Source organism: Ahaetulla prasina, chromosome 6, assembly GCF_028640845.1.
Source record: "Ahaetulla prasina isolate Xishuangbanna chromosome 6, ASM2864084v1, whole genome shotgun sequence".
In the NCBI taxonomy this organism is placed as follows: Eukaryota; Metazoa; Chordata; class Lepidosauria; order Squamata; family Colubridae; genus Ahaetulla; species Ahaetulla prasina.
In genome coordinates, this window is record NC_080544.1 from 95,143,100 (window position 1) to 95,166,304 (window position 23,205).

General features: G+C 40.3%; 1 protein-coding gene across 1 annotated transcript in view; it reads left to right on the plus strand.

Moving 5' to 3' along the window:
- FNDC3B (fibronectin type III domain containing 3B) overlaps positions 1–23,205 on the plus strand; it is a 360,647-nt gene that overhangs the window by 208,406 nt on the left and 129,036 nt on the right. Inside the window, exons 4-6 of the mRNA XM_058187252.1 lie at positions 2,350–2,426; positions 15,056–15,299; positions 15,923–16,219. Coding sequence (XP_058043235.1) covers positions 2,350–2,426; positions 15,056–15,299; positions 15,923–16,219 — 618 coding nt within the window. The remainder of the gene's footprint in view (positions 1–2,349; positions 2,427–15,055; positions 15,300–15,922; positions 16,220–23,205) is intronic.

Here is a 23,205-nt window from a genome sequence, read left to right on the forward strand (position 1 = left end):
AGTAGTTTCAAATATTTCAAAAAAAAGTTGCAACTGGTTCTTCTACGCCAGGACAGCATTCACATTATGTGGTTTACTATGTTATTTATACAACTTAAACGAGGCATGCAAATCTTTATGAATGTTTGGGCACGTAGCCGAATCTCTATGTAGGATCAAGAGTTAGTATACCATAAATAGCAACAAGACCAGATTTTGAATTGGAAATCTCTAGCTCAGGGGTGTCAAACTCAATTTCATTCAGGGCTGTATCAAGCTTTTTTTGACCTTGGGGGGCCAGGGTGGATGTGGCCAGAGTAGGTGTGGCCAGCTTGATGTCATGTCGGGGGCACCTGTAGTGACTCGAGTGCTCTACCAGCAAAAATGGGCTCCTGAGCTCCGTTTTTGGCTGTGACAGCCTCCTGCAACCCTCTGACAGGGAAAACGGAACTCGGGAGGGTGCGGGTGGCCCTTCCCAGCTCCATTTTCACTGGCAGAGGCACCACGGGCTAGTCCTTTGCTGTTTCCAGGGTGGTCTCGCAAGCCAGATCTAAGTACCCCATGGACCGGATCCAGCCCCCGGGCCTTGAGTTTGACACCCCTGCTCTAGCTTGTATCTTGTACACTGTGAACTGACTGAGTTTTCTTCTGTCAGTTATTCTATCTTTCAGTTGCTTCTCACTCTTTGTAACCCAATGATTATCACTTTCCAGCATCAATAATAATTTCCTTGAGTAAACACACACTTATGACATCAATGAGAGTAACTAGCCATCTTGTTTTTTCTTAGTCTTTCTCAATTGCCTTCCTTTTTCCAAACTTCAGGGTCTTCTCCAATGCCTTTTCATTATGTGTGTAAAATATCCAAGTTTTAACTTCATTAATGATGTTTCTTGTGAGCGATCTGCTTTTATTTCATATAGGACAGATTTATTTATTTAGACTATTTATACACCCAATCAAGGTGACTGCAGGCAGTGTAGGGAAGTTTGTTCTTGCACTCCAAGGTTCCTCAACAATTTTCTCTAGTATTGTACCACAATTGGGAGGAATCAATTTTTCATTGTTCAGTTTTGTTGATTACCCAGAGATCTATTGCACTTGGAATAAATATTGCTTGACGACATGTACTTAAGTTTTCAGTATTCTGTCTCTGCAGTTTAATATTTTTTTGTAGATCAGAAGTCTCCAAACTTGGCAACTTTAAGACTTTTCAACTTCAGTTCCTAAAATTCCTCAGTTAGCCATGTTGGGTGAGAAATTCTGGGAGTTGAAGTCCACAAGTCTTAAGTTTGGAGACCTCTGGTCTAGATCTACCATAGTCAAATAGTAGACATCCATTTATTTCATGGCTATGAAAATCATCCTTGTGACTTTTTGTGATGATAGAAAATGAAGTTTGATACAATGTCACCTTCCTGTTTGCTTACTTCCCGCTGGGTTGTCATAGCCTGTTAACATTATCTGTTCTTTGAGCTTCAGCAAGAGTTCCCTAAAGTCGTCTTCTCTAGCTCTCATCAAACAGGTATCTTTAGTATATCTGAGCATATTTCTGAAAGGTCATAATTCTGATATATTGAACCATTCAAATATTTAAGTTGTTATATAGATCAGGGGTCTCCAACCTTGGCAACTTTAAGACTTGTGGACTTCAACTCCCAAAATACCTCAGCCAGCAAAGCTGGCTGAGGAATTCTGGGAGTTGAAGTCCACAAGTCTTAAAGTTGTCAAGGTTGGAGACCCCCTGATATAGATGCTTCCTTGAATGCCATCATTACATCTGAATAGCTCCCTGTGAACGTAATTCTCCAGAATTATTTCTTAGTATATAGTAACACCTAAGTTTTTTATTACCATTGTAAAGCATCAATCAACAACAGAGGCTTTCTGGTGCAATTTAGATTTTGAGATCTACACTGACAAGAGCTACTACTATTGGATGAAGACTTATCAGTCATGAAAGTCAGTAGGCTTCTTTCAGCCTCATGTTGTTACTCCAGATGTAAACCAGGATGTACCCATGTTTGATATTCAAGCTTTGGGAATCAGAACTGGGTATAAGCATGATAAACCAAATAGCTCAATGTTGACATAGGTGTTCAATTGTAACTATGAATGTCGGAAAGCTTACTGTACACTCTTCACAAAACAGCCAGAAGATTCTAGTACGCAACGAATGCAAAACCACTCAGAATAGATTCTCACAACCAGGGAAGTATGCATAAAATGTGACTTCTGTGTAAACCCCAAAATACATCTTTGTAACAAAATCAAATTATGCTGGAAATTTTCAGCACAGTGCACTACATTGAGCATTTATTGTGTCTCCATTGTTTAATTGTCTTTCTTTTTTTCCCCCCTGTCCCATAGGACCTGCAGAGGTACCCATGATGTCCCCCAATGGATCTATTCCTCCCATACATGTGCCTCCAGGTTATATATCACAGGTATGTTTCCTTCAGCAGGAGAATGTAGCATGGCTGGGTTGTCTGATATCCACCAGTTCTGTAATGGCATTTCTGCAATTTCTATCTTTTTCATTTAAAGAGAAAAAGACAAATGTTAAGCTTTCAAGGCTGGTTTCAAAGGCATGATGTGAACGTATGTGGACAATAACTAGTTAAATCTAAAGAAACAGTAGATTTCATTCCCATCAGTAACTCTTTGCCCTGTACCTAAATTACTATGAGCTGTAGGGAAAGAATTCTTACTCACTGTGACATTACACTTCATTGCTTTATTTTTTTCAGGCCATAAGGGAGATAATTTTGACACTGGTTTATAAGCCAGGCGTTTCTAGTAATTCTATTTTGGCTTCTTTTATTGTGACAGTTCCTATTTTTTTTTACTCTGTCAGTTGAGAAGTTTATTATATCATCTCTTGGGTTGAGTATCGATCGCTTTTTCCACCTCCACTTAACGCGTTTCCATTGCAAAAAATGGATAAGGGATTTCATTTATTGTTTTTCCTTTCTGTCTTGGTCGAAGAATCAAATACATTTTGTGACTAATTTCCACACATTTCAGCATATAGATCAGAAGGAGCTGAAATATTTTCTTAATAGTGTCTCTAGTTTCCAGCAATTGACCAGGTATTTGGAAGCCATCCAGAGCTCTGCCTATCTTAAAGAGACTCTCCCATTTCCATCTGGTAGGCCCTGTCAGCTTATTTTAAGTGCTCCAGGATGAGATAGTTATGGTCCTTTCGCTGATGCTGAACTTGGAAAGGAATGTAGAACTGACCTTGGGGACAAGAAAAGAATGGAAGGGCCATTAAGGAGGGACTTGCAGAACAGATTCTCAGAAAAAGCATGAGAAAGAAATTCAAAGCTATCTCACCTTGATTTTTCTTATTTCATTTTATTTTATTTTTAGTATATTGTGGAACAAGGAGCAAGGTTTTCGAAATTCTGATACTCTACCTTACTAAGATAAGGTGGATTCCTAGTATCCTTGCCATGTCTATCTCTTGATCTAGCCTACTTCATAATTCTCTTATGATAGTATTACCATATTTGACATTCATTTTTGATACCTTATTTTAAATTATGCTTAATAGGGCATTTATTTATTTAATCAATCAAAATGTATAGAGTTTTCCAGTCAACACTAACTCAAGGGGATGTACATGATTGAAAACAATGCATACTAATAAAAAAAGTTTTAACTAAAAAGCAAAACCATATAGCACCAGAGGCAACTTCAGAGGGCATAAAACAGTCCGAGATCATCAAGAGGGGGCACAAAATCCCTTGATTTAATGTTTAGGAGAAAACAGGCTTTCAGAAAGACAGAGAGAATGAAGTCGATCTGAATTTGAAGGTGTGGATCAGAGGTGGGTTTCAGCAGGTTCTGACCAGTCCTGGAGAACTGGTAGCAGAAATTTTGAGTAGTTCAGAGAACCAGTAGTAAAAATTCTGACTGGCTGCGCCACCATTTATTCTCTGCCGCCCGAGTCCCAGCTGATCTGGAGGAAATGGGGATTTTGCAGTAACCTTCTCCTGCCATGCCCACCAAGCCATGCCACACCCACCAAGACACGCCCACCAAGCAATGCCACACCCACAGAACTGGTAGTAAAATAATTGGAAACCCACCACTGGTGTGGATGTTGTTTCACTAGATAGGCACAAGGACAAGACATGCCTTCTGTGACCCACAATATGACAGGGGTCCCCAACTTCCCAGTTGATTAACAGGCACCGGTCCATGGCATACTAGAAACTGGTCCACGCAAACAAGCAAAGCCCCATCCGCGGGATTCAGGCAGCACACAAAATCATGCCTACTCCAGTCCACGGAAAAACCTTTCTCCAGGGAACTGGTCCCTGATGCCCAAAAGGCTGGTGGTTGCTGGATCATGCCCACCGTAACAGAACCTTATGGGCAGATAGAAATAAGGAAAGAAGGAAAGTCCCTCAAATGACCTGGGTGTGTACCATGAAAGCTTTATAGGTGGTAACCAGCACCTTGAATTTATTTATTTGCTTATTTATTTATCTATCAAATTTGTACGACCGCCCATCTCACGAAAATTGACTTTGTACTATAAGGATATAAATCAATAACGTCCAAAAACTGATATTATTAAAAAGGTTATGAAGATCTGAATAAGTTCTTGAATTGGAGTAAAATTATATAAGAATGTAAGGAGTTAAATCAAGTTAAACTCGACTTCTCGTATCTTCACGAACATGTCCGTGAGATTTTGTTGGCCAATAGATGGACTTGGTTTATCTTTACAGACTTCTAGGCAGCTTATTTTTCCAGATGTCCAAATTTAGACTTTGCTGGTGGGATTTCTGATAGTCTCCCATCCAGTGCCAACCATATCTGAGTATGCTTAACTTTTCAATATCAGCCAGGATTGGTTCAATGCTACAATTGCATTACATTAAGTAAAGGTAAAGATAAAGGTTCCCCTCGCACATACGTGCTAGTCATTCCCAATTCTAGGGGGCGGTGCTCATCTCTGTTTCAAAGCCAAAGAGCCAGCGCTGCCCGAAGATGTCTCCGTGGTCATGTGGCCAGCATGACTCAATGCCAAAGGCGCGCGGAACACTGTTACCTTCCCACCAAAGGTGGTCCCTATTTTTCTACTTGCATTTTTACGTGCTTTCAAACTGCTAGGTTAGCAGAAGCTGGGACAAGTAATGGGAGCTCACCCCGTTACATGGCAGCACCAGGGATTCGAACTGCTGAACTGCCAATCTTTCGATCGTCAAGATCAGCGTCCCAGCCCCTTGAGCTACCGTGTCTCCTTGCACTACATTAGCAGTCTCTAATTAAAAGAAAGAAATAGCACATGATGGCGAAAATTTGAGATTAGGTATCACTCAGAGTCTATTCAACTCTGGGCCAGATAGATCTTGTATAAAGCAGCTCCTTCTGCAGTTTGTTGCTTAATTCCCAGTTTGTCTGGGAATCAATTGTTTATCATTGTTCTCAAGTCCCAGGCAAAGCAAGTTTTGTGAAAACTCTTTTTTTCCCCTATTGAAATAAAACAGCTGGTTGCATAGTAAAAAGAAAAGGCTATATATTATCTCCTCCCCCCCTTGAATCAAAATCTATTTCTCACCATGTGGTAAATGAATGTTCTGCTTTGCAAATAACTTCATACCAAACAACAGCTTGAAGCACGTAGTAGTCACTTGGTTAAGTTTCCTGTTGTTGTTTGTTGATGGTGATGTTATAATAGCTGTATTTCCCTTGTTTGCTCTTGCCTAGCTTCAGTGATGTCGGTAATTAATGGGATTATTGAGTGATTCTTTAATTTGCCTCATGTTTGTTTTGGCCCCGGGAAGATATGAATGTAAAGGAAATAAGAACATTCCAATTTGTGAAGAAAAACATATTTTGACTTCAATTTGCTCAGTCCTTAAAAGCCTACGTCTCAAAGATTGAGCTGAAAATGGATATCCCCATGGAGAAATAACCTGTTAAACAAAAGCCATTAACTTCTTTTTTCCATTTTATTATGCCAGCTTTCAGACTGTGATGGAATATGCTTGAACATTGTCTCAACTGTCCATTGATTGCAAATCCAGATTAAAATATTGTATATATTATTATACGCTGTATAAAAACGATCAGCAGAAAAAAGAGGTTATCATTTGTTGGTGTGGAACATGCAGGAGGACTTGATTAGTTACATCTGTTTGTTTGCTAGAGTGTTTAATAATATATTCAACTGGGCCAGGTAGAAATCTACCAGTTGCATACATAAAACTTTCTAAGTTTGGGATGTGTTAACCGTTGTTACTTTTTTCTGATTTGCATTATATGAAGCCACTGTTTTGGACAGTTTATGGTTTGATGTATTATCCAGCTGCAGAAAATAGGTTAATGCACAACCAAGCTGAGCTCATTGTTGAATGTAACCCATGTGTCCTTTCTGAGTTGCTGGAGTCCAGTGTTCTATTCTGACTGTTGTAGATTAGAGTTTGAAATGACTGTCTGTCCAGGAATTGGGATAGAACCTTGACAATATCAATTGACCAGCCTGAGGTCAAAAGATACAGTAATAATAATAAATAATATACTGCTCAAACTAGTAAATGATCCATCCCAGCAGTTTGGAGTAGGTATTGAAGAATGGGTGTTTGTGAAATAATTATGTCCTTTGTCACCTCCCAAAAAGAGGGGCATAGGAAGCAACCTCTCCCTCCCAACTTGTACCAATGCAAACTACCCTCATAGGAAGGAAGAGAACCCATTTCCTTGATGGACACTCCAAGATGCAACCTCTTCCCTCCGGAGCTGGCCCAGAAGACTGTGAGCAAGGAGCAGAAAGAGATGTGGTGGCGCAGTGGTTAGAGTGCAGTTTTGCAGGCTGCTTCTGCTGACTACCAGCTGCCTGCAGTCCGCAGTTCAATTGTCATTGGCTCAAGGTTGACCCAGCCTTCCATCCTTCCGAAGTTGGAAAAATGATGGCCCAAATTGTGGGGGCCGTATGCTGACTCTGTAAACTGCTTAGAGACGGCTGTAAAGCACTGTAAAGCAGTATATAAGTCTAAGTGCTATTGCTATTGTTGCAAATCTATATTATTAGATACTACAGGTAGATAGACTTTACAACAGATCCAAACTGCAACATTTCCCCAAATTATTCACACGATAAACTCAAGACATTTGGATTTAAGTAAGTGTGTTGACCCAGGCTCTAACCGATCACCCATGAAATCCTGTTGGGTAATTTTGCACCAGACAATCTCTCTTGACCCAACTGGCTCACAGGGTGGTAGAAACTAGGCATAAGAAATATACATAAGCTTGCTTGAGTTCTAGAACAAAAGGATGGATGTAGATCTGATAACAGCATCCATGCATATTTTTAAAAAGGTAATGGTTTTTACCTTTTGTGCTATGTGCTAGTCATTTCCTAGGGGGCGGTGCTCATCTCCATTTCAAAGTCAAAGAGCCAAAGGCGCACGGAACCCTGTTACCTTCCCACCAAAGGTGGTCCCTATTTTTCTACTTGCAGTTTTTACCTGCTTTCAAACTGCTAGGTTGGCAGAAGCTGGGACAAGTAACAGGAGCTCACCCCGTTACGTGGCTCTAGGGATTCAAACCGTTGAACTGCTGACCTTTCGATCGACAAGCTCAGCATCTTAGCCCTGAGCCACCTTCATGTGTATTTACACCTCTGATATTTTTCTTTCCGCCATCGGTCTAGATCCCATTAGGATCTGTCCTCTCCTGTCCTCTTCTGTCCTCTCCTGTCCTCTCCTGTCCTCTCCTGTCCTCTCCTGTTCACAAAAACTTAGAGAGAAAAGCAGCGATAACACTGTTATCCCCCAGGAAATATTTGCCCTTTTTTGATCTGCTTGCCTCCATGTCAAATCCCAGTGAGGCTACATGACTCTTTGGCTCTTTATTGTGTTCTAGCAGCCCAACCACGAACAAAAGAGGAAGGCGGGGGGTGGTGGCTTTTCTAAAAATATTGCTTACAGTGGAAAATAATGGAAGATGATTCCCTCTCTGGCTTCAGACATGCTTCTTCCTTTTTCTGTGTAGCCAAAGAATGAGAGATCCATCTTTTCCTGGCTGACGCTCTCTCTTTGTCACCCTGGGGAATTAGTGACAGAACATGGAGCAAGGCCCTTAAGGAGCGCAAGCATTTGATAGGCTGGAAAGATTGTTTACAAATGTTGCCTTAATAAATAGTTGTGTCTTGCCTGCCTCGTTGGCAAGCTCACATGGCTGGAGCTCAGCAATGGGTTCCTCACAATTGACTTGGCAAAGCTTGACTGGATTTAAGGACTCAGACCTTTGGCATGGCACAAGACAACTCTTTAGAGCTGTCAAAGAATGGCACATCAAATTGCAAAACTGAGTCTTGACGTGTGAAATAATATGCATTTGAAAAGGGGAACTGACATAGAATTTAGCACAACATGGAAACCATATTTGGATTACCTTTCCATACATGAGTTTCTGGTTTGAAGGGTTTTTTTTTAAAAAAAACATAAAGTCTTCATTTTTCAGTCTTCAGTGATCTATTTGGTAAGGACAAAACATTTTTTGGCTAGATAGAAATGACTGTGTCTTTATATTTTGCTTCACATTTTATATAGTGTTGTTTCTTGTACACTTATTTAATTTTAATGATGGCCTGAAATTTTAAAATGACATCAGCATTTAAAAATTATAAGCCCATTTTAAGCAAAAGAACTTTTAAAATGACCTAGCATGCAAAACCAAACTACAGCGCTATTGAGAATTCTTATCAAAACTTTGTAGGTTTTTTTTTCTTTTTTAGTTTCATGATGTTTGTAAATTTCTGCTTTATTTGGTATTTTATTCTTTTTCATTTCAGTTTTCTTTTTATTTTGTCATTTTTCTCCCTTTAAAATGTTTTAATTTTTTTTTTTAAAAAAACACCCTTTATAACAAATAATTATGGAAACCCTAAAATAATTGATTGGCACTTCTTACACTGTTCAGCCTTGGACAGGATGACTGATTCATTCACATTACTGACATCTCTGCAGTGGAAAATTCTGGCTCTCAAGTCAATTCTCTCATTTTATTTTATTTATTTGCCACCCATTTGGTTTTGAAATGGCTCTGGAGGTTTAGGCATAAAAACATTAGAATCAATAAATATCCCTAACCAATAAAATGACAATACCTTCAAAGTAAAATCATGTTCACACAATGGAGAAGTGGGGGCGATAGAGGGGGGAAGATGGGGATTATGAGTCCTTCCAGGCCAGTCAGGAAAGAACTGGGGGGAGGAAAGGATAGAAGAGCTGGAACGCAATAGCAATACCACTTAGACTTATATACCGCTTCACAGTGCTTTACAGCCCTCTTTAAGCAGTTTACAGAGTCCACCTATTGCTCCTCCCCCCAACAATCTGGGTCCTCATTTTACCAACCCTGGAATGATGGAAGGCCAGTAAGAATCGAACTCCGAACTGCTGGCAGAATTTAGCCTGCAGTATTGCATTCTAACCACTGCACCACCATGGTTCTCTGCTCGACATACAATCTACGATTGACATCTAAATCTCACTTCAGTGGATAATCCAGAGCATGCTTGGCACAACCAGGCACAGATTACGAGGCAGGCTCAAATGTGTGTATCTTAGCTGATAACCAATTTGCTTGAAGAGGAATCACTTGAATGAGCTGAATCTTGGAAAAACAAAGGCTTTTACAAGGACACTCATCCCTTCTCTTCCTTTAGTGCTCATGCCCTTCATTGTTAGCTATTTTGTTGTCTACATCAGTTTGCCTTGGAGAAAAACCATTGTTCAGTTATAAAGCGTGCTTTATATATCAGTAATCCTCTGTTCCTAATGCAGAGATGTCTGTGCTAAAAATATCCTGGTATGAGACTCCAGATTACACCTGCCAATCGGTGTGATCGCTACCAGGTTTTTGGGAGCAATATCTGATTTCCACGTGGGAAAGTCAAGGGAAATCATTAAAACCATTAAAAAGTGAAAATTAGAATATTTTGGACATGTGATGCGACACCCAGAAAATAGAATAGAATAGAATAGAATTTTTATTGGCCAAGTGTGATTGGACACACAAGGAATTTGTCTTGGTGCATATGCTCTCAGTGTACATAAAAGAAAAGATACGTTCATCAAGGTACAATATTTGCAACACAAATGATGGTCAATATATCAATATAAATCATAAGGATTGCCAGCAACAAAGTTACAGTCATACAGTCATAAGTGGAAAGAGATTGGTGATGGAAACAATGAGAAGATTAATAGTAGTGCAGATTTAGTAAATAGTTTGACAGTGTTGAGGGAATTAATTGTTTAGCAGAGTGATGGCCTTCGGGAAAAAACTGTTCTTGTGTCTAGTTGTTCTGTTGTGCAGTGCTCTATAGCGTTGTTTTGAGGGTAGGAGTTGAAACAGTTTATGTCCTGGATGTGAGGGATATGTAAATATTTTCACGGCCCTCTTTTTGATTCGTGCAGTATACAAGTCCTCAATGGAAGGCAGGTTGGTAGCAATTATTTTTTCTGCAGTTCTAATTATCCTCTGAAGTCTGTGTCTTTCTTGTTGGGTTGCAGAACCGAACCAGACAGTTATAGAGGTGCAATTGACAAACTCAATAATTCCTCTGTAGAACTGAATCAGCAGCTCCTTACTTCACTTATACGCCATACTTCATTTAATCCTCCAGGGAAAGATTGAAGGCAAATGAGGTCCAGGCAAAAGAAGACCATCATGGCTTCAAAATCTAAGGGATTGGTTTGGTCAAAACTCAGCAGTACTTTTTTTTGTAGCTGTTGATTAAAATAGGATCGCCAACATCCAATGACATACATGGCACAAGACAAAGAAGATCTGATTTATGGCATATTTGGAAATTTAGCAGGCAATTTCAAAAGGCTAATACAATGCTACTAACAACTAATGCATTCAGTCTGCCATCTTCATCATGAGATAGATTTTAAACTTCATACCCCACAAATACAATACCTGGTCCCATTTTTAAAAAATGTTTGCTGTTTCTCCACTCACTTCTTCATATAGCATTTTATCCGAAGAAGATTCTGCAGAATTTAAACCCTTGCATACTCTTTGGTGTCAGTTTGATTGATCCTCATATAGTTGTTGCCTCACCATACGTGTCTTTCGCATTTTGTGGCATGTAGATGGATGTCAAGTTGTATTCATGCAGGAAAGCCATTTTTATCATTAGGGAACAAAATCAATGCCTTTATTAGCACTAATTGAAATGTCACAAAAGAAGACAGTTTGTTGATACAGATGATTGACTGAGTATTGCTAATGTACTTACAAATTAACCTATGGAGTGGTTAATATGTAATAAATGTTTGTCAATCATCTTCTTAATTTAGTCTCAAAAGGAACAGCAATTCATCCATTGCTCCCATTTACTTTGGCTAAAGTAAAGTATCCTTTACTTTAGCCAAAATACTGTATGTTGTTCAGATAGCTAACACTTTGTAAATGTCACTTCAAACTTCTGTCAAAGGTGGACTACCAATTGCTTTCCTTATTCACACACAGCAGTTTGGGGAACAGATAATATAATTGGAGCACAATATTTAATAAGCCTTAAAAGTACCTACAAAATTCATATTTATATATTTACAGTAAGAAATCCACCCTAAGTGTGTAATAATTGGAATAGGGCTTGGGATAATTGGAATAAATGGAATAGGATTAGAAATAATGAGATATGGGAAGTTCTATCAGTTGAGTAATAATTAAAAGACTGACTTTTTTTTTTGAACTGCCTGATGTTTCCATTCATCCCCCACCCCCTCATCTCTTTTGGCTCAATCCTATTTCTAACATAGTCCAAACCTCTTGGGATAAATTATGGAGGGAACTTTTATAGGCTAGAAATATTGGACTGATGGGCCTCTGAAATTAAATAGAAGATTATCTAAGACTGAAGTAACTGCAGATTCAATCACTTTATCAAGGCTTGGGTAAAGATCCAAAAGGACAGATGTATGGAGCATCTCATTCCCATGGCAATAATCAAAGTGAGGCCTTCCTTTAATCCAAGGACAGTTAATATACTGTTTGACAGAATCTTTTGGCATGCTCTTCCAAAGCTAGAATCTTTGAAGCTACATCATTTTCAGGAGAACAGCTGGGCTTGGAAAGCCAAGGACATCTTGGAACTTGGCACTTTCTGGGGGTTAAGCTTGATGTAGTGGCAACTGTCCCATCAACTGTTCCAACTATAGAATTCAACTGCTAAATTATTTTATTCTTCCCAATGTTTTTTGGATAGCAGCCACTACTCTTTTTTTCTCTCTACGAGCCCAAATTCCTTTATACTTTCCAGCAGAAAAAAAAAAACCAAGCAAGCCAACCATCAACTGTTGTTCATTTGCCTTCTCCTTGTTACCATTCAAAAAACCCCAACTCAATACTTTCTAGGCAACACAGAACCACCCTGTTGGAGATGGGTGATCAAGAAAAATAAATAGATCCTCAGTAAATTTTGTTAGCTTCCTCTCATCCCTTTTTCTCTACTGCACTTTTCTTTCAATCGCTTGATTCAGAACCTTCCGCTCCAGCATCTTGGAGAACAATCTATGGACAATAGAGATATTTGGAAGCAATCCATGGATGATAGTGAAAGATGCTTCTTGCCCTTTAGCTTTTAAAACCAGCAACCAATCCAAATGGTTTAATATTTTAATAAAATAAAAATAAATTTCTTAAATAAAATGTAGATGGCCGCTCACTCACTCTCAATGATTCTGGGTGGCTTACAAAGGTAAAAACCCAGTGTACAAGCAATAAAAACAATAACCCCCACCCATCGGCGACAACAATTAATCAGATAAGCCACTAGATGAGCTCCATCCAACTGTGGATTCCCAGGCCTGTTGGCAAAACCAGGTCTTCAGGGCCTTGTGAAGGAGTGTCAAAGTGGAGGCCAATCTAATCTCCTGAGAGATGACGTTCCAAAGGGAAGGAGCCACCACAAAGAAGGCCTTTCTTCTGAGTGCTACCAGATTTGTCAGTGTATTCATGATTAGCAGAGACATGGTAACAAGGACAGCCAATGAATAGGGCTTAGTAACAAGGTCAGCCAATGGGAGCTGAGACAGTAAGGAGCCTGGGCGTGGCTTGGTGTGCTTAGCTGTGAGTGCTGTGTTGAGAACTGAAACAAAAAACTAGTCTGCTGAATTGAAACTGAAACTGAATTGAAACTGAAAACTGTTCTCTCCTCTGCTGTTGGTATTGTATATTTACTTCATGTTCTGCTCTACTGCTCGCCTGTCTGGAATCCATACATATATCTGATACAGTTGAGCGTGTCCAAAGGTATTTTACGAGAAGAGTTCTCCACTCATCCATAACCAATAAAATACCTTATTCCACCAGACTTGATATCCTGGGTCTAGAAAACTTGGAACTTCGTCGCCTTTGACAGACCTGGGTTTAGCTCATAGAATCATCCCTTGTAATGTCCTTCCTGCCAATGACTACTTCAGTTTCAACTACAATAACACAAGAGCTACCAACAGATTTAAACTTCATGTCATCCGCTCCAGTTTAGATTGCAGAAAACACGATTTCTGTAACAGAATTATCTATGCTTGGAATGCATTACCTGACTCTGTGGTCTCTTCTCATAACCCCAAAAGCTTTATTCAAAATCTATCCACTTTTGACCTCACCCCATTCCTAAGAGGACTCTAAGGGGCGTGCATAAGAGCACAAACGTGCCTACCGTTCCTGTCCTATTGTTTCTTCCCCTATATATATATATATATATATGCTTATACTACCTTGTTTCTCCTCATATATATGTTTATATATTATATAATCTTTTGTGTTATGCTTGTGTATATTGTTATGACAAAATTAAATAAATAAATAAATAAATGTGTTTTATTGTATATAAAGAGAAATTAATGAATCCTGTTGAAACAGTTACCTGTGTGTGCTTTCTGGATTTGATTGCTGCAACAAACTCTGACAAGATTTACCTCCTTAGGAGAGGGCATTTGCAACGTTCCCTGTCTCCCCATCTGGTGGGTCAGGTAGATGTGACTAGAAAAAGATGGTCAAGATCTTCACCTAACCGGATCCCAACTTATATAGGGCTTTGAAGGTGACAATCAGCACCCTGAATTGTACCCGGAAGCAGATCTGCAGCCAATGTAGCTCCCTCAAGAGATGACACACCTATGCACATCTGGGTCTGCGCAAAACCATGCAGGCTGCTGCATTTTGAACCAATTGGTGCTTTATAGCCAATATACTCCATACAATCGATGGTGGGATCCTGCCAGTTTAACAACCAGTTCGGTGATTGCACGCTTCGTGCACGCACGTGCATGCACAGTTTTACAAAAACTTACCTTCTGCATTACCGCTGGGGATTAACACAACCAAGGCGTGGTAACCCGCTCTGCCACGCGAATCAGCTGAGAAGATATAGGTTAGTAAAGCGCAGGGGCGGATGGGCCCACCTGATCATTGGAGTGAACCTGTTCACTCCCAGCTGATAGTTGGAGCTACCGGTTCACCTGAACCGGTCCAAACCGGTAGAATCCCACCCCGCGTACAATGATATAAACCACAAAAGGCATTAAGGTCAACTTTTGGCTGTTAAATCTTGGCTTCTCACAGGTCTGATTTCCTTAGTTTTTGAACTCCTTGCTTTTTCTATCTATCTATCATCAAACTCCACAAATAATATTGAACAAAAGGCCTTTGTTTGGTATTCACCCAGTCCTTTACGTTGGCATTTGAATCTGTGCAAAAACAAAATGTGTCCTTTTAAAGTAACTTATGCACGCTGATGCTTCTTTGATCTCTGTTCAAAATCTCATTGTTAAAGCAATTACAAAATGCCTTGCTATAATTAGGACGGCTGCCTGAATGTCTGCCCTGAGTGAGCCGTTATCATGGAAATTTCTGGTGTTGGGACTTTCTTAGATAGAGATGATCTTCCTTACCCTAAAATAAAAAAAAAACACCTTTTCTGTTTATTGAATGGAAGGAAAAGAATGACACATTACTGCTATTATTTCAGGCAAATATATATATATATATATATGCTAATTTTATTCATCTGGCTACCTTTCCTTTGCAGGTATTAGAAGACAGTACGGGCGTTCGAAGGGTGGTTGTCACGCCTCAGTCTCCAGAGTGCTATCCTGCTAGCTATCCTTCTGCCATTTCTCCAACGCACCACTTACCACCATACCTCACTCATCATCCTCATTTCATTCATAACTCTCATACAGCTTTCTACCCGCCTGTTACCGGGCCTGGAGATATACCACCTCAGTTTTTTCCTCAGCATCACCTTCCGCCTACCATTTATGGAGAGCAAGGTAAACTCAACCGTACAAATCTTTCAAATCTAGGTTACATATTTTGCTGCGCTGCCTTGATTTATTGAAACAGGATGGGCACAAGCTTACAACCACACCTGGGATCGATATTTTTCATTGGTGTTAAGTGAGCCGTGTTGGATGGTTCTGCTTTTTCTTTTTCTTTTGTCGCAGTTGTTGAACAATTTGTTGCAGTTTTTAAGGTAATCGTGTGGTTATTAAGCAAATCCAGCTTCACCCACTGACTTCGCTGGTCAGAAGCCAGGTGGGAAGGGCACAGGTGTGGCAATTACGTGACACACCAGGACACTGCAACAGGTTGCCAATATTTACTATGGTTGCAGTGGCCTGGGGTCACGTGGTCACCTTTTGCTACCTTCTGACAAACAAAGTCAATGGGGAAAGCCAGATTCACTTAACAGCCGTGTTGCTTAACTAACTTAACAACTGCAGCGATTCCCTTAGCAACCATGGCTATAAAATGGAGCAAGCCTCACTTAACACTTAGCAACAGAAATTTTGGGCTCAGTTGTAGTCGTAAGTTGAAGGACGCCTGTAAAGAAATGCAGGTGGCATTTGCATTGGAACCTGAACTATATTCCCTTTATCTTGTTTCATTTCAGAAATCATATATGGAATGTCAAGTTTCATAAACCGGGAAGATCAGTACAACAAACCACAGCACAAAAAAATCAAAGACAGGCAGATTGATCGGCAGAACCGTTTGAACAGCCCTCCAGCCATCTACAAGAACCATCCAGCATGTACGACAGTCTACAATGGTACCCTCAAGACTCAAAACGGGGCCACCAATGGAGCAGGAGGCATCGGAGGCATAAGCGGAGGGGGGATGCCAGTCATCAAAAAGGCAGAACGCAGAGCAAGAAGCAGCCCCAAGACCAACGAACAGGATTTGCATGGTAAAGTTAGCGACCTTTGGTTCTCCTTCCTTTTTCTTTTTCTTATTTCTTCCTATCGTCCTGTCGATTTCTGGAAACAAGCTAGGACAAAAATAAAAGAAATATATGGGACTCATGCCATATATGAGAGAGAGAGAGAGGGGCAGGCAGGCAGACAGAACATACATAGATGTGTGTGCATGCATATATGAGTTTCATATATATATGACTATAGAGATAGAGATAGATAGATAGATAGATAGATAGATAGATAGATAGATAGATAGATAGATAGATGGATGGATGGATGGATGGATGGATGGATGGATGGATGGATGGATGGATGGATGGATGATACTGTGTTTTCCCAAAAATAAGACATCCCCTCATAATAAGCCCAATTGGGCTTTGGAGTGCATCCGATAAAATAAGCCCCCCAAAATAAACCCTCCTTAAAAATAAGTCCTCTCTGAAAATAAGCCCTCCCCAGAAATATTTAACTGCATGCATATCCAGTTGCCGCCATTTTCTCTGGTTAGGGTTAGGGAGACTGAGCTGGAAATCAGGTAAGACAGCAATAGGAGGCCCATATTGCTCCAAGCGCCCCAAAATAATAAGACCTCCTGGAAAATAAGGCCAAGCGCTTATTTCAGGGTTTTAAAAAATATAAGACAGGATTTTATTTTCGGGGGAACACAGTAGATATATGTGTGTGTGTGTGTGTGTGTGTGTGTGTGTGTGTGTGTGTGTGTGTTAGTGTTAAAGAAGTCATAAAGAAATTAAAATATGACTTTCTTAAAACTTTCAAGTTTTCAAAAGAAAAAGGAAACCATTGTTTGCATAAACTCTCTGACTTATAGAAACACGAAGCAGGTCTCTCCAGCTGTCCTTATATCATACTTATTTTAGCAAACATTTCTTAGGTCAAAACCAAGCAGATAGCAGACCTGATATATTTATTCTTTAGGCTTCAGTTTTATGTTCCCCAACCTTGGACTAAGTTCCACTGAATTTCATCTTCTGAGTTGATGTATGTTAGGCTACACAATGAAAATAACTCAAAAGTGATTGCTTATCATTCTTGCTTCATAACTTAGCTTGTTGGTAGATGTGCTTATTCTAAGTCCTCCTATCACATTCAGTGGATCTTTTTAAGTAGATATGGAGGTAAAGGTTCCCCTCGCACATATGTGCTAGTCATTCCCGATTCTAGGGGGCGGTGCTCATCTCCATTTCAAAGCCAAAGAGCCAGCGCTGTCCAAAGACGTCTCCGTGGTCATGTGGCCGGCATGACTAAACACCAAAGGGACACAGAACACTGTTTCTTTCCCACCAAAGGTGGTCCCTATTTTTTTCTACTTGCATTTTTTACGTGCTTTTGAACTGCTAGGTTGGCAGAAGCTGGGACAAGTAATGGGAGCTCACCCCGTTACGTGGCACTAGGGATTCGAACCGCTGAACTGCCAACCTTTCAGTTGACAAGCTCAGCGTCTTAGCCACTGAGCCCAGATATGGAAGGATATTTCAGTCAATTCTCAGTTTGTGCTAAAGAAATTAATTGAAAACATAGATGTTGTTTTTTAAATATTAGGTGAGGCTCATTTTATGTAATTAGATTAGTCCTCGACATAGAATCACAATGGAGCCCAAAATTTCCATTGTTAAGAAAGACAACTGTTAAGTGAGTCCCTCCCCCATTTTACAACCTGTCTTGCCACAATTGTAGAGTTGTTAAGTTAGTATAGCAGGGTTGTTAAGTGATTCTGACTTCCCCATTGACTCTGCTTGTCAGAAGGTCACAAAAGATGATCACATGACCATGGGACACTGCAACCGTCATAAATATGAGTCAGTTGCCCAGCGTCCAATTTTTGATCACATGACCATGGGGATGTTGCATTGGTCGTAAGTGTGAATGATGATCATAAATCACTTTTGTTCAATGCCATTGTAACTTCACATGGTCAGAAATGAATGGTTGTGTGAATTGAGAACCACCTGTTCGTTTCATTTAAATAACTTTGCAACGTCTGGTTTCTTCCTTGACTGCTTTTTGTCCTTCTTCCAGATTCTATTCCTTGTCTATTCTTACTGGCTGCTTTGATTGGCGTCTTCTTTTCCCTTGCAATTAATCTTCACCCCACATAATGGTTCTGGTTGCCAGGCCTTATTTTTAGTGCCACATCAGACACAAGAGATCAGCATATGCTGGCATGTAGCTGTAAGCATCTTGAAAAATCTACCCAAAGGCTAGCTTGTTGTTCTGGTTGCTAGTATTAGTATTCTGAAATAAGCTTGCTGTTAGGGTGAATGCCTGCTGTAGAAAATTGGTCATAGGAAGTTACCAGCCATCATCCTGTTAATTGGGGGTATTGTACTTCTATGACAGAGTCCTTTATATGCAGAAAGTCTTGTATTTGTTCCCTGGCTTATTCAGAGAAAAAGGTCAGGGAGCAATTAAATAAAAAAAAATATTTTCTACTGGAGATCCTTTTGCCAGGCAAAGTCAACTTACTTGTTTCAATTTAGGGACTTGCCAATGTGTAGGGATTATAATTTCCCAGAAATTTTCAGCTGGAAATTCTAGCATCTCGGCATATTTGGAGGGCATCGGGGTTGGGGAAGGCTGGAACAGGTAGTAGCTAGTTGGATAAACAGCAGTAGTGGGTTCCACTTACCTTTGCTACCGGTCCGAAACTGTGAGCATGTGCGGCGCTTCTGCGCATGCGCAGAACCTTCTGCACCAGAGGTGGGGTTTCAGCAGATTCTGACCAGTTCTGGAGAACCGGTAGTGGAAATTTTGAGTAGTTCGGAGAACCGGTAGTAAAAATTCTGACTGGCCCTGCCACCATCTATTCTCTGCCTCCCGAGTCCCAGCTGATTGGGAGGAAATGGGGATTTTGCAGTAACCTTCCCCTGGATTGGGGAGGTTATGGAGGTTTTACAGTATCCTTCCCCTGCCACGCCCACCAAGCCATGCCATGCCACACCCACCAAGCCACACCCACAGAACCGGTAGTAAAAAAATTTGAAACCCACCACTGTTCTGCGCATGCGCAGTGTGTCTGTGATGACATCCAGGTGGATGGGTGGAGCCTCCTGCCACCGCCACTACCGGTTCTCCTGAACTGGGGCGAACTGGTAGAAACCCACCTCTGATAAACAGAATATTCTATTTATCCTGTTCCTGTTTCATTGCATCTATGTTGGAACCAAATTCTACTAGCTTTTGTGCTTTGTCCCTTCCTTATAAATGAAGTGTTTGTAATGCTTGTGAGCTGTAAAATAATGAATTGCAATGGCGGTTTTGACCGTGGAAACATTTTGGAAGATATTTGGGGGATAAAGGGCTGAACCTAGGCAAGAAGAAAATCAATTTAATTTAATTGCTAGAGGAAGCTGATTGAGTAACGTCTGGTGAAGCCTGAACACGTTCATGAACCAGCACAGGTAGTGGCTTTCAAATAATACCCAACTCTTCCTCATATCAGCTGTGGTATGCCATTTAAATTCTGATCATGTTGTATGGCAGCTAAAATTAGTACTAATGTACTTTGGAAGACACTCCAGTAAGAATGGCTTACAGTCATGTCAGTCCTTGTGAGTTCTCTGTCCTCCAAACCATCATCAGATGGTTGCCGCTGTTTCTGAATGACAGGAGAGCTCTCTCTTTGAGTTTTGGGGATTGCTTTTGAAACTGACAAATCATAAATAGTAGCAGACTACTTGCACAATAGCGTGTGCAAATCTTCCTTGATTCAGAGTATCTCAGTGGCAGAATGGAATCCTTTTGGAGAAGGAAAGAGAGCGAGACAATTGAGTCCTTGGTACTCTCTGAATGTCAGCATTCCAGGTAATGCACCCATAGAAAGCAGAACTCCGAGGCAGGTAGATTCCTCAAAGAACAAATTTATTGGATACATCATATTGGCACAACTGGTGAAAAACAGACTCTGAAAATTTTCACGGTTTTCACCTAATTAAAAAGAAAAGGGTTTCCCCTTTCTCCAAGTCATCAGTCACATGGTCCAATAGAGGTGCTGGCCAGTTGCTTGGTTACTTCGCTCCTTCTCTCCCAGCCACCTGTTGGGATGATCTGGTTCCCACAGGAAAAACCTTTTGTTTTGACTGCAAAACTCCAGTTAAGTATTTCCCTCCCCCTTCCATCTAGTGACAACCCTGAAGCCTCAGAGATGGACCAGCCAGGTTCACTTCAGGGTTGACACTGAACTTGGTTCTTCCATGCAGACATTTCGTTACCAAAACTAGTGCCCAGATGATGATGTTACCTACTTTGGGTAATGAAACTTCTGCAAGAAAACAACCAAGTTCAGAGAGCACCAAGAAGCCCTCATTTCAACCCTGAGCTACAAATATTCTCCTTCATGAGAGATGATTGAGCAAAGCCAAGTTGAGGCTTGCAACAAAAGTTCATCTATGATCTGCCTGTGTGTATGTGCTTGCGCTTTTCATCACCTCCTAAGTCTACACCCACTTCACCTTCAGGTGTGATAAGAAAAATTACCTTGAGACTTTCTTGCCAGCACAAAATAGCTTCCCATTTCCAGACAAAACAAACGAAGTGGTGAACCGCAGCCTTTTTCATACTGCCACCCTCCAAGTGTCTTGGATTCCAATCCTTCAAGTAATTTATATCAAAGGGTAAATGCAGCAGTTGAAAAGGGTTCACTGGTTTGTTTGATAACTCTTGTGCTTCTATAGCACATGAAAATATTTACAGATCCCTCGCATCCTGGACATAAACTGTTTCAACTCCTACCCTCAAAACGATGCTATAGAGCACTGCACACCAGAACAACTAGACACAAGAACAGTTTTTTCCCGAAGGCCATCACTCTGCTAAACAAATAATTCCATCAACACTTTCAGACTGTTTACTGAATCTGCACTACTATTAATCGTCTCATAGTTCCCATCACCAATCTCTTTCCACTTATGACTGTATGACTATAACTTGTTGCTGGCAATCCTTATGATTTATATTGATATACTGACCATCAATTGTGTTGTAAATGTTGTACCTTGATGAACGTATCTTTTCTTTTATGTACACTGAGAGCATATGCACCAAGACAAATTCCTTGTGTGTCCAATCACACTTGGCCAATAAAATTCTATTCTATTCTATAGTAAAATGTAGCCTGAGTTTGAACGGGCAGCTGAGATAAGGGCTTCAGGTGTCAGAAGACAGAATCGGACAACACCATGGTAGAGTTACAATGCTATAGTTGTCCTGGCCCATTTTCTTCAGGTGTGTAGTTGTAACTTTCAACTGAAGCACCTTGTGCCCAAACTCAGTATTTTTGTTTCCCATGGAGAATGCCCTGCATGACAAAACTAATGGGGGCTTATCTGTCCTATCTTCCAATTAGCTGGCCACGTCTGTTGACTTCAGCAAGGAACTTCAACAGCTGAATTGGGAAAAGGGCAGCATGTTAATTGTTAGCCTTTTTCTTCTTTTGCTTTTCAACTTGGCAGTCTTGAGACAGTCTTCTGCCTTTTTAAAGAAAACTACCAGGATATCAAATCATTGGTTGTTTAAACTGAGCTTGTGCCTATAAAGCTGGCTTCTGAGAACAAAGGATTTGACTTAGTACCCTGCCTTTATTATTTTTTACAAATAATAGAGTAGAATTTTTTATTGGCCAAGTGTGATTAGACACACAAGGAATTTGTCTTGGTGCCTATGCTCTCAGTGTACATAAAAGAAAAGATACGTTCATCAAGAATTCTAAGGTACAACACTTAATGATAGTCATAGACTACAAATAAGCAATCAGGAAACAAGATCAATATAAATCATAAGGATACAAACAACAAAGTTACAGTCATAAGTGAAAGGAGATGGGTGATGGGAACGATGAGAAGATTAATAGTAGTGCAGACTTAGTAAATAGTTTGACAGTGTTGATGGAATTATTTGTTTAGCAGAGTGATGGCCTTCGGGGAAAAAACTGTTCTTGTGTCTAATTGTTCTGTTGTGCAGTGCTCTATAGTGTAGTTTTGAGGGTAGGAGTTGAAACAGTTTATGTCTAGGATGTGAGGGGTCTGTAAATATTTCCACAGCCCTCTTTTTGACTCGTGCAGTATACAGGTCCTCAATGGAAGGCAGGTTGGTAGCAATTGTTTTTTCTGCAGTTCTAATTATCCTTTGAAGTCTGTGTCTTTCTTGTTGGGTTGCAAAACCAAACCAGACAGTTATAGAGGTGCAAATGACAGACTCAATAATTCCTCTGTAGAACTGGATCATAATATAGAGTGGCAAATATATATATAACACACCAAAGGTGCTTTTCCAAGAGGCAACTAGACTTTCTCGGTTTTCTTTGAAGATGTTTCACTTCTCATCCAAGAAGCTTCTTCAGCTCTGACTGGATGGTAGGGAATGGAAGGATTTATACTCCTTGCAAACAGCTGGTCATTTGCATTGAGGCCACCTGGTGGTTTATCTGTGTCATCAGGATCCTCTGAGTAGTTCCACATCCATTTGCAAAACTCAGGTGACCCTGATGACACAGATATACCTCCAGGTGACCTCAACCTATTCTCTAAAAGGAATGCAAAATGACCAACTGTCTGCAAAGAGTATAAATCCTTCCGTTCCCCACCATCCAGTCAGAGCTGAAGAAGCTTCTTAGATGAGAAGCGAAACGTCTTCAAAGAAAACCAAGAAAGTCCAGTTGCCCCTTGAAAAAGTTGGGACAACTATACCCTGGATGACTGAGAATCTCCATAGACAGAGACAACACACTTTCCTTCTCCACATCCACCTCCACTTCCTACAACAACAACAACCCTGTGAGGTGAATTGATCTGAGAAAGAACAACTGGCCCATAGTCACCCAGCTGGCTTTTGTGGCTAAATGGGACTAGAACTCAGTTTTCCATTTTTTTGCCTGGTGCCTTAACCATTAGATGACATCAGCTTTCTTTCTTTTGTTTTATAAAATGTAGTGTGTTAAATTTTCATACACATACACTTTAAT